This window comes from Melanostigma gelatinosum (assembly GCF_949748355.1).
Source record: "Melanostigma gelatinosum genome assembly, chromosome: 4".
NCBI lineage: Eukaryota > Metazoa > Chordata > Actinopteri > Perciformes > Zoarcidae > Melanostigma > Melanostigma gelatinosum.
The window spans coordinates 26,078,569-26,091,147 of record NC_136637.1 but is presented as its reverse complement, the minus strand read 5'-3'; the positions used below and the strand labels follow the sequence as shown (position 1 = coordinate 26,091,147).

Below are 12,579 nucleotides of genomic sequence, written 5' to 3'. Positions count from 1 at the left end.
TCATTGATCATATGTCACCTCAAAATTAGAAGTGGTAATCTCAAAGATTTTCATTCAAATAAATAATAAATGTCTGTTAAGTCAATATCCATTGCGGAAGGAGATAACTTAATAGTTTTAGAGCATATCGCACGCAGATAAAAGTATTGCAAAATTTGAATTTTTATATATTTTCAGTGTTACAAACCAGGCGTCTGTGGTGGCATTCCCGTAAATACTGCTGTACTTCTGATTGATTTAGAATTTCTAATTGTGTGAGAACAACGGAATGGTGCTTTGAGGTCAAAAGTCTGGAGACTTTACATTACATGAGCTTACTTTTATCAGAATTTGGTGTATAGTTAAATGTTTGTGTCTATACAGGGGAGAAAAAATGAACTACCTTGTTCTTAATACTGCTAATATATAAATATTGCAATCCTGTCATCATTGACATTGGCTCAATCACCAATTGTGTTACCTGCCACTTAAACTGTTGTAGGCTTATTGAGTAAATGCACATTTCACCACTGAGTGCAACAGTTCAATGAATGGAATCTGACCTTCTGTCCGAGTTATCGCATAGATAGAGCCTTAATGTATTGACTCTTCTGAGTTTCATCTGATCTTCTTTTAAAGGGATAGTTTGACTTTTGGGGAACTACACTTATTTGCTTTCTTGTCAAAAGTTAGAACCGAAGATAGTTTAAATCTTTTTAAGTTCTATCATATCTGTGCTTTCAGTAAAGAGCGAGCGCCAGGAGTTAATTAGCTTAATTTAAAGACTGGTAGTGGAGGGGAAACAGCGAGCCGGGGCTTTCTCCAATTCAAAAATCCGGCTACCAGCACCTCTAATGCTCACCAATTAACATGTTATAGCTGATTAGTTTTTTCTGTCCACAAACCCGAACGTTTGAATTTACTATTGTGGATTGAGAGTTACGTGCACTAACTATTTCTTGGCGGCAGCAGCCGGGGCGCAGTGCCTAAATAGAGCCTTGACACAGTTGCAGCACACGTAAAATCACATCCTGTTACTTTTACACTGCGTTTGTGTCAGGATTACCGTAAACAAACAAGACAGAATGTGTTTATTTGTGAGCTGAGAGATGGAGTGGATAAAGCCAAACTCGCTGTTTCCCCTTGTTTTGTTCTGTTTTATCAGCATGCGTTTACTCCTGTCAGCATGTATGCTGTTCTTGCTCTGCCAACTGGCAATCTGTTGTCTGATTTTGTTGGTTTGGAGGTAAAGCTTATGAGCTAACTGAAAGGAGGTGACACCTTCAACATTTTGCACGTTTGCACTTAAAAGGCTTATTCTCATGTAGCCAATGAGAGTGAAGTCAGACTGCAGCGACTGGCCACTGCTTGAAGTATTAACCACATGCTCTCTTTCCAGGGGAGACTGAAGAATGCGTCTCACAGTGATGTAAGGACTAAACTCCTTTAGATCAATGTGTCTTGTCTCTCTCCTTGTCTTCTCTACGTGTCTCCGTCTATCTCCCTCAGCTCGCCAGTCAAACAAAGCAGTGGAAATATTGATTTTTTTCACTTTTGGTTTTGCACAACGGTCTTCTATAGTGCTGTTTATATGCTGTGAGAAATGCTGTAGCAGTAGCTGCCTGCACTCCCAGCCACACCGTAGGTTATACACTCAAATCTACGTGCAGATATTTGCGGCTCAAACGCACCACAAACAGGAGGTCAATCGTCTCTTAATTTCACTTGGAGTTCAACAACTATTAGCTGTTTTGTTCATTTCTGCAACACAAAAGAAGAAATCTGCCGTGGTTCAGCTGCAAGTTGCATTGCAAGTCAAAGCGGCTGAGCTTTACGAGCCTCATTCTGGAAGTGAAGTTTGGCACTTTGACCTGCAGCTTATGGTGCATTTTAGCAGCAAAAATGTGCTCGTAGGGTGAGAATATTTGGCATAACATAACTATTTTCATCACAGCAGCCCCATACGGCCCGACTGTCTACCTTATTTTCTGTAGGTTTAACATAGTGCAGCAGTGGAGGGTGGCTGGATTTCTCTCACATGACCCAGTCAGGCTTCGCTTGCCTGACTGAATCTAAAGTAAACACAGTTTCAATGAATACACGCATCACAGTTTCAATAGTGCACACCAGTTAAATGTTTTAATTCATCTGTAACGTTTTGTTTCTAACATTATTGTGCTGTTGCTTGTAAGATTATTTCTAGTCTCTAGCCCCATGCAGTATATAACAAATGCTTATTTCATGCCTAAGGCTGGAACCAAGGATAGGATTAAAAGTGCAGCCAGTAGCATAAGGCTGGACATCCAGTAAATACCTGCGTACCCCACAGTGCAACTGCATTGCTGCTACGTGTGTGTGTGCATGTGTGCACGTGTGTGTGTGTGTGTGCGCACTTGTGCGTGCACGAGTGTGTCTTCTTTCTTGCCCTAACTATGAGCTGAGCCACTTTCCCTTCTCTTTGTACTGACATGTCTCTGTGTGTGTGTGTGTGTGTGTGTGTGTGTGTGTGTGTGTGTGTGTGTGTGTGTGTGTGTGTGTGTGTGTGTGTGTGTGTGTGTGTGTGTGTGTGTGTGTGTGTGTGTGTGTGTGTGTGTTTTTGTTCAGCGGAGTGTAATGTTCTGGAATGAATAAAACACAGGTGATAACAGCACTTGAAGGAAAAAGCACCTTCTTTCTGTAAAGCGGCTTAGAGTGACTGTGTGTGAGTGTGTGTCGGAGACGTTGCTGTCCTCTGTGTGACACTAAGCCGTTTACTGCTGCCCCGCATTGTCCCGATAATAACAAAACTCCTCTCTACCGTTCTTCCATCTATCCTGCTGTCTTTTCCAGGGCACTCAGCTCATCTTTAACGCTGCCAAGGAGCTGGGACACCTGTCCAAGCTGAAGGTAGAATATGTTTTTACAATGTTATGCTCTGGGCCTGACACCAGTGCTTCAGATCAAGACTCTTACCGTAATTGCCAAGAAAAACGAGACAGATGATGTGAACAGACAGGCGCATGATTTTGGTCTGTGCTTCTATTGTTGTCGTCTGCAGGAGCACATGGTTCGAGAGGAGGCCAAAGCGCTCAGCCCGAAGCAGTGTGCTGTGATAGAGCTGGCCCTGGACACCATCAAGGTAAAACACTTTGCTCAATGTCTTTCACTGTCAGGAGACACCTTAAATGTTTGACAATAAACAGGTATGGCTCGTGGAAATTACAGTAAACCCTTTAGTTTTAAAAGTCATATTTGAATTTGAAGTTTTCTCCAAGGATGTGGTTTATAATAGTCCAACCTTTAAGACTTTGAGCTTTCCATTTTGGGGCTTTACAGCTCTGTGATTTATTTGTTTCAGTTTAACAAAAAACATGAAAATAAAATAACAAATCACTGTATGGACAGTATGGCTGCTTCAATTAGATGCAAATAAAATCAATGGTGACCATGGAAACCAGACCTCCAGGTGAGAGCATGTTCCCTTTCTGGAGCTGTTTTTACCTGTGGAAAAAAATGTACCAGACAGGCTTAGAACTGGGACGTAATCATTTCTTTAAAAGTAGGTAAAGAAAGAACATTTTCTCAGTTCTATAATTAACACCTATTAAGCAACACTGGATTTTAAGTTTACTGTACCTTTTGAGATGGTTAAGAAAAGAGAAATAAGACATATTTGAAATGGACATTTCATTCCAAAAGCATCTCTTGTATCAGATGACTGGAACATCCGTAGAGCAGGGGCACAGAAATGATTCAGAGGATGTGGAGAGAGGCCCTGTACCATGCCAGAGATTATGTACATATTTAATAAATGCAAGCTGTTGGTGATGGATCCACAATTTGTAGCAACTCATTCTACAGAGACAGAAACCAGCATCACTTTTAAAGTTTACAGGCAGGATTAACGTTTTAACAAGTATTCCACAACTTTTGTAAATGTATCATTTGCCTATAAGAATGATACATTTGATACAAATGATACATTTACAAAAGTAAATTTGCCGATAAGACGTGAGAAAAATGCCCATCACAATTTCCTTGAGCCTACAAAATGTCTTGTTTTGACCAACAAACAGTCCAAAACCTAAGACTTGTAATTTTGCTGTAATATAATAGAAGAAAAAGGAGCTTATTCTCACAATTTAGAGCCTAGATCCATTAACGTCAGCATTTTTGCTTGAAAAATAAGGATTCAAATAGTTTAAAATAGTTTTTGAATCGTTTGCTGTCAATCAACTAACAGAATAACCAGCTGTACTTTAAAACATACGGTACTGCCTGAGTAGAGCTTGCAATTGGTTTAATCTTTTAGATCTTTTCTAAAACACAAACAGGCTTTTTTGTGAATCGCTATCCACCTTTAAGTCAGCTGAAGTTTTGACCTGATCTTAATTGTACCTCTGTTTGTGATGTGATTGGTTGTAGCTGGTGACATAAAGACTGTTATTCCTATTTTATTGTTTCTTTTGGGTTTTGCATTGTTGACATTGTTTTCATGAAAGTGCTATATAAGTTATATAGTTATCTTATTATTATCAATCGATTAATCGTTGCAGCTCTAAATTATTGTGTAAACATTTTGAATCCTTTCAGAAGTAAAGTGCCATCACTTCTTTCTTAAAGAATCTTTTGCAGCGAATAAGTAAGTGAACAGCTGTCTCCTACTTTGTCTGCCTGTCTTTGTGTGCGTCAGCAATATTTCCATGCTGGTGGTGTGGGTCTGAAGAAGACTTTCCTGGAGAAGAGTCCTGACCTCCTGTCTCTCCACTACGCCCTGTCCCTCTACACGCAGGCGACAGACAAACTCATTCGCACTTTTGTCCAGTCACAGAATGCACAAGGTAAAATAATTGTCTTTGGGGGGATCTTTGATTCTCTTCATTTCCAGTATACCTTCATTTTCCAAGTGTGACGTTAACGTCTAACGCCACTTCATTCTGTCATTGAGATCAGCATATCTCTGTTTCTCCTCTCCCCTCTCACAGGAGCCACCCTTCTCGGTGTCTCCCACTCCTCTGTTGATATTAGGGTTTCCCAAATGTTGCGCTCTATATCCTGAAAGTATCTCGCATGCTTTGTAGAGCATGAAGTCGAGGCTTTAGCTGCATAATATATTGTCTCTCTCTGCTCTGAAATTCGGAGTCTCCTGGAAGCCAGCCTCGGGAAACACACAGACTATTCTTCACATGATCTGACAGCTATTTGCAATGAAAAAAAGAAATGCCCGCCCCCTCTTTTCTCTCGCGCTTTGATTCTGTTGCTCAGCCTCCGTCCTACCGTCAGATGGCTTCATAACAGCCATCGTCTTTGTGGAAGCGCTGATGGCTGACACGCTGTCCCTGCGGCGCCGCTGGTAGAAAGGCCATGATCATTTAGAATTGAATTAGCAAAAATGCCATGTTGTTGTTTTTGGAGCATACCTAGGTCCGGTTTGCGGCAGAAGATCCGTGTGTGATTTGACATGTTGCAGGATTTCACAGCAGATCTGAAGAATTACAACAAGCTGATTTGATTGAAATAACAATTATCGATCAGGATCTCTCCCGTCTTTAGGGACAAGACTTATAAATGTTGGTCTGTTTTTCTACTCTGTAAAACCTCATATTTCTACGTGTTTCTCCTTTCTCTGTCTACCTCTTCCTTCTGCCCCGTCTGTGGGCCAGTGTTCGGCGGGAAGGGGGTGAGGTTCACCACTAGTGAGGATGTTTACCCAGACAAGGGTATGTGGCATTCAGGCTCAGGGCCTGAGACATCCAGGACTACCGGAAAGCCTCCAGACCAAAGCCCAACTCCCTCCACCCTCCACCCCATGTGCATCCCAAAACTCCCCTGCCTGCTCAAACTCATCCCAACAAACAAATGCAATGCACAGATTGAACATCTTTTTCTACCTCTGCCTTTTTGCACACACACACACGCCCATACATGCCCACCGCAACTAAAACAACATAGACTTTATGCATTCATGCATGTAATGTACACACTGATGTCTGTATGTACGGAACTGCACTCAATACATCCGTACATGTATGTATCGACACGAAAGCATGATGTGCTGACATCAGATAAAAAGAATAGAAATGCATTAAAGTGTGGAGGAATCCTGATCCAGCATGATGTCACCCAGAGAAGCCCGAGGGCCAAGCGTGTGTGTGTGTGTGTGTGTGTGTGTGTGTGTGTGTGTGTGTGTGTGTGTGTGTGTGTGTGTGTGTGTGTGTGTGTGTGTGCGTGTGCGTGTGCGCGTGCGCGTGCGTGTGCGTGTGCACGTGGGCGAGAGGAAGAGCGAGTGACTGAGTGAGACTGCCTTTACGGTTGTTGAAGCGGAAGCACAGTGTATTGTCTCTCTCCGGCGAGGAAGACGGAGAGGAAATCCTCCCCCCCCCCCCCCCCCCCACGTCACCACCCCTGCCACTGTGTTTGAAGTGAAAGACGCTGAAGAAGAAGACTAGAATAATTATTCGTTTTGTCTGGGAGGGCTCCCTGACCTCGCCTGCTCTATCGTCACACAGAAATACAGAGACTGACGCATTCAAACACACACACAGCTCCCACGTGCAGCGCGGCTCGCCCGACAGCAGTGATGAGAGAGGGTGCTCAACTTTTTCAGTGGCATATCTGAGCTCTTTTATCTTTGATCACATGACTGACAGAACACAACCTGATTGGACTGAAGTCTATTCCATTGCGACTTCTCAATTTCACCAATTCAAAATGAGCTACTTGATTTTTTTGTTGTTGACTTTTTAAGAGTCAAAAGTTATGAATTTAAGCAGGTCAGCTCTTATTTTGACGATTGGATTTTCTATTTGAATTTGTGTAGTAAAAGAATCTTTAAAGTTAGTTTTTTTTAATTGCATAACTTTAAATGACCTGGAAATATCAAAGACGCCACACAAATTGAGACAGATGGTTTTCAAAGTGAAATATTTCAGCGCCATGTTTTCGTTTTGGTTACATTTTACAGTTAGGTATTCATTATCACAGTCCCAGAGTCTTCAGCCTGCCCGCCAGCTGCTGGATGCTCTTGACTGTAACAAGGATGCAAATTAACTTCCTGCCGAGCAAGCGGCTTTCACTGGAAAGAACAATTTCCAACCGTATTAGAGGAGACGATTAGAGCAGGATGACTGATCGAGCCTCAGACTTCATTCTTATTAACTCGAGTGCTGCTGCTCAGTGATGACTGTGCTACTTGCATACTGCAGGCTATGAGCTACATTACTTGTAATAGAAATAATGAAAGGTCAAGGTGTTTCGACGCTATTCACAGAACATGTTTGAGATTTAATGTCTCTTCTGGTTAAACTTTTCAACATGGTAGAAAAATATGCACCGATTGAAGAAGAAAAGCCTGCGTTGTCTTGGCAACATCTTCCTGCCTCCCAGCCAGCAAAGTTAGTTTCTCATCTTTTATGGAAGTCCTCCATAGAGTAGACCAGGCCAGATGGATGACTGCTGCTCTCTTTGGTCCTGTTGGCAGCGAGACCAACAATCCCATAATGCTCCCTGGAGAGCCGCATGCCAGGAACACTCTGCCGTCTAACTCCCACGGACACCTTGTTTCGTGGGCGGCTGGTTGAAAACACACAAACAGGCTGCTGGTTGTCGCCACAAAGCTACCGTTGACAAAGTGAAGACATTAATTAAAACACTGAAAATGTATGTCCATCTGTCGCCGTATCCTTCTGGAGTTGTATGTGGATCTCAACCACTTGTTCACATGCAGCACAAAACACACACAGACACTGAGGAAAGACGTGTCCATCATCTCCCTCCCAGACAAAAGAGCCGGTGCCTGAGTGGAGCCATCACTGTCTTCTATACTCTAAAATACAGCTTACAGCTGGAAGTTCTATTGAACCAAAACTCATTTATTTGGTATTTTGTGTTAATCATTTGCTATCCTAGTTAAATTAACAAGATTATTTATTATAAGTACAATTTGAGACCATTAGATTTGCCAAAAATCACAAATCACATATTTGCGTCAAAGGGCTTTACAACCGGCATTCAACTATTCTTCCTTAAATTTCACTTCGAGGTCTCGCAGACATGCAATAGTGTCCAATGTATAGGGTAGATGGAAACTACACTGTGGAGAAACCACGTAATGACAACATTAGTTTAATGGAGTTCGAGCAGTATGGATGTGGGACTTGACTCTCTTCACACAGCTTCACTGAGAGGGTTGGGTATCAGTAGTGCCGTCCTTCACTGTCAGATCAGAGAGGCTGAGCTGCTTCTCTCTCCGTGAAGTCCTTTCCCTTTCTTGTCCCTCCTCTTGCCATGCTTGGGTAAAAGTCTTTCCCAAGGAATGGGCGTGTCCACCTGTCTAGATCCATCTGAGCATGTCCTGACCTGATCTATGTCGGGGGTACCACACTTTCAGTTGACCTTCTCCAGCTTCTCTCCTGTCTTCTTCTCAGCCTCTTACTAACCACCCTGCATCCCAACAGACAACTTGCATCTATGAGTGGGCACAAATTACTGCCCTCACTGAATCCAAATTATTACCTCTCAATTGCTGAATTGTAAGGCACAATGTATTCCATGAGTATTATAGCTGTCCTGCATTACAGAGAACGGTATTACTACCTGTATTAGAAAGGTACGCCCACTCATAGCAGCTCTGTCCGATTGTCCACTTCCAGACCACAACATATGCACAAGCATCACGATGCCTCATTTTAAGCCCTCCTGTTACACAGTGATTGGTGTAGTATATGGACCTGTTTTCCCAGTCAATATTCTGTGTAATATCCAAAAGGTTACAGTGAAATCCATTTCAATGTTCACGTTACAAATTTGAAATGGAGTTGGTCTGTAACCTTTCAAAATGAGGAGGATTAATGTGGGCCCAGTGGTTTGTGTGAGTGTTTGGTCTGTGATAGGAGCACCAAGAGTCCATGTTTCCACGTTTAAAGGCGTTAACGGTCGACTCTCTCTCTGCCGGTCCTCTCAGGCTCTGGTGTGGACGATGCCGTGGGAGAGGTGTCCATCCATGTGGAGATTTTCACTCATCCCAACACGGGAGAGCACAAGGTCACAGTGAAAGGTAAAGGAAAATCCATACTGAAGAACGCCATTCAAATGTCTCAATTAGATTATCAAACAATCTGCCATAAAAATCTCATAAAATAGTTGTAAAAAATGTCGTAGTATAGTATGTCATGAAAGTGTTGCTTAAAAAGTAATTAAAAAGTCATAGTATAGTATGTAAAAGAAAGTCATATTAAGGTATGTTGAAAACAAATCATAAATAATACTATAGTATATGTCATAAAAATGTCATTGTATAGTCTTCCAGATAGAATGCCTTTAAAAAGTCATACTATAATGTGTCATAAGCATGTCCTATTATAGTATGACATGGCATGTCGACAAGTCTGAAAAGGGAGTTGATTTCTAATTTTCATTTTAATTTCATGAAATGTTAGAAAAGTCATAGAGTATGTTGAAAAAAGACATAAATAATACTACAGTATAATGTTATGAAAGATAAAAAGTCATTGTAGTCATGAAATGTCATATTGTAGTATGCCATAAAAACTTCATAGTATAGAATTCAATAAGAAGTCATAATAAATGTCATAGTATGTCATCATACTATGACATCTTTCATAGTCTATTTTGACAAGCAACTGAATATGAGACCTGAGGGAGAGACTGTATTTTCTTCATCATTCTCTGTTCTCTCGATGTTTCTCACCGCTCCACATTTTCACACATTTCCTCCACTTTCTCTCTCGCTCTCACCTTCCCACTCTCCTTCCCCTCCATTTCCTCTCCCTCCATCTCTCTCTGTCTCAGTTGTGGCTGCCAATGACCTGAGGTGGCAGACGCAGGGAATATTCCGGCCATTTGTGGAGGTGTATATCATCGGCCCTCATCTCAGCGATAAGAAGAGGAAGTACGCCACCAAGTCGAAGAACAACAGCTGGGCTCCCAAATACAACGAAACCTTCACTTTGTGAGTAACAACACTGATTATGATTCGTTGTTTTTGTTTCAAGGTTGTAGATGATGTCTGAACAGATTGACTCTCTTCTCTGCACTTGCAGCACCCTGAGTAGCGAGGTGGGTCCTGAGTGCTACGAGCTACAGGTGTGTGTGAAGGACTACTGCTTTGCACGGGAGGACCGCACCGTGGGCATGGCGGTCCTGCAGCTGAAGGACATGGCCTCCAAAGGCAGCGTCGCCTGCTGGCTGCCGCTGGGTAAACGCATCCACATGGACGAGACGGGCCTCACCGTCCTGCGCATCCTCTCCCAACGCAACAACGACGACGTGGCCAAGGAGTTCGTCAAGCTCAAGTCGGACCAGCGCTCCGCAGAGGAGGGCCGCAGCTAAGAGACACCACGGAATAAAAAAAAACAAAAAAAAGGACCCATCTGAAGCTCAGACGCCTGTCACCTACTGCCCTGGAGCTCTCCTGAGCCACCGCTAGCCACTGCCCTGCTGATCCAGTGTTGTAAAAGCACAGAGAAGTCAACAGTCGCCACACATCCAGTGCTATGAATACATTCATTTCAGTCGAAAGTACACAAATCACTCATTTTCTTCTTTATTGCAAATACAATTAGCCATCCTTTGGATGAACAATACATAGTTTAATCATGAAGCATATATCTACTTTCCTCAGTCCGTAGAAGAGTCATGCCAACACACACACGCGCACACACACACCTCATTTGACTGGTCAAGGTGAGAAATATCTTGTAGCCTTTCATATTTTTGGCTTCTTCTCATCCCTGCCCTTGGCTTGCACCTGCTCAGAGAAGGGATGGCAAGTGCCAGCAGATAATCACTGAAATATGCCAAGACCAGCCCTAAGCACAACAGGACCAAGTGTCCAACTGACCCATGGGCAACAACGGCTGCAAGGCCTCAAACATTCCAGAGGGGGGGGGGGGGGAAAGCACGATTTAGTTCAGATCATTTCAATATTTATTTACTGCTCTCTTCCAAATTATATTTATATTTAAATAACTCTATACATCATAATATATGAAAGAGATATATACAGGATTATTCGACGGACGTGTGGTCTTTTGAAAGATTGTCCTCGTCTGTCTTTTTGTCCGTCCACCCTGTAACAGAGCCTGACACCCTTAATGCCTTCTGTCTCGTTTACCCTCGTGCGTATGTCTCCTGTATAGCGACTGTAAAGAGATGAATCTGATGAAAACACGCCCTCAAGCACTGTGGTTCATCAGAGTATACAGTATGTGTGTGAAGAATGTCCAGGTGTGAATGCATAACCTGCGTCTCGAGCACACGTGGAGCTCGTAACGTGCGAGTGTGTTTGTAAGTTGTTCTAACGTTGACCTCATGTAGCCGCCCGTGTTTACTCCAGGGGATGAAGCGTCCTATACGTCATGTCGTGTTACTGTAAACATTCCCAACAGCCCTCGACTGGGTGTGTGAGAGGTGCATGATAGGAGAGGAAGAAAAAAAACTTGACTGCCACTTCCTTTTCTTAAAACAAAAACTAATTTGCCAAATGAAAACCTGCATGTAATTACATCATAAATACCTGAGATCCTATTTTGCAAAAGCAACATGCGTTGAGGGAAAAGTGTTGAGGTGGGACAGCACAGATCTTGAACGATCGAGCGCCCACCATCCTGCTGTAACCTCGATCTCTGACACCGAGAAGCCAGGCCTCTGCTGCCATTTCAAAGAGGGGCTACAGCTTGGTAGAGATGTCGTGTGAAAATCTGGAAGCACAGGGTCTTTAACGCACCCACAACAACACATTTATACTTTATTTTTCAGTAATTGTTTTGTTGAATGACAGGTATTACACGTCAAGACTTCAAATCATTCTACAGCTGAATTCACTTCTTTAATCTAGAGTTGATTTCATGTGAAACTAAATGTTTTTAATTGACTATTGCCTGTCCAGCATGTCTCTTAATTCAACTTATATTTTTATGAATGCCCTTTTAAAAAACAGGTTGATTGGTTTATTTATCGATAAGAAGTATGTTTGTTTGTAAAACAGAGTCCACGTTTAATGACAGGGTATTTTGCTTGTTTTTTTCTATTCCTGCCTCTTTTTTTAAGTTCCCCCCAAAAGCACTTGATCGTTGATGAATAATTTATCCGGCCCCCTCTTTTGAACAAGGTGTAAGAACTGAACTCTATGCATCTAATCTCTACGAACCGATGTAGATGAGTCCTTTCCGAAGCAGTCTTATGTTTACATTGTGGATTATCCTCATTATATCAGCACAAGTGTTTGTCTGATATGTTGTACATGCTGTCTATTGTAATGGGCCAAATATCACAACGGTAGTAGAGCTGATTAGAGACTGAAATTAGTTTGTACAGCTTTTCAACGCTGAGGAAACTAATCTGAAACGGAGGGATTGATTATTGTTGGCCGTTGTAAATAGCTGGGATGTAACAAACACATGTCAGCCTATGTGAGTTGAAGTTTGCTGCTCTTTTGTAGACGTGAATATTTGCTCTGAGTGACTGAGTTGGGGATTATGTGTATTGGTGCCCAATCTGGATATGTAGCTGTTATTGACAGATATGACGGCCTTGTACACACTGGAGAAGAACAACAAGGACTTGGTAGAAATCTGATCATTTCATGGGCTTGAGAGCCGA

The 12,579-nt window shown here is 42.3% G+C and overlaps 1 protein-coding gene across 1 annotated transcript in view; it reads left to right on the top strand.

Annotated features, from left to right (window-relative positions):
* Nucleotides 1-10,308, top strand: part of unc13a (unc-13 homolog A (C. elegans)) — a gene marked incomplete at both ends in the record, with an annotated part of 48,697 nt that extends 38,389 nt beyond the window's left edge. Inside the window, 7 exons of the mRNA XM_079267030.1 lie at nucleotides 2,809-2,865; nucleotides 3,017-3,097; nucleotides 4,652-4,799; nucleotides 5,622-5,678; nucleotides 8,921-9,013; nucleotides 9,769-9,928; nucleotides 10,020-10,308. Of these exons, the coding sequence (XP_079123156.1) occupies nucleotides 2,809-2,865; nucleotides 3,017-3,097; nucleotides 4,652-4,799; nucleotides 5,622-5,678; nucleotides 8,921-9,013; nucleotides 9,769-9,928; nucleotides 10,020-10,308 (885 nt within the window). The remainder of the gene's footprint in view (nucleotides 1-2,808; nucleotides 2,866-3,016; nucleotides 3,098-4,651; nucleotides 4,800-5,621; nucleotides 5,679-8,920; nucleotides 9,014-9,768; nucleotides 9,929-10,019) is intronic.
* Between the last annotated feature and the right edge of the window lie 2,271 nt (nucleotides 10,309-12,579).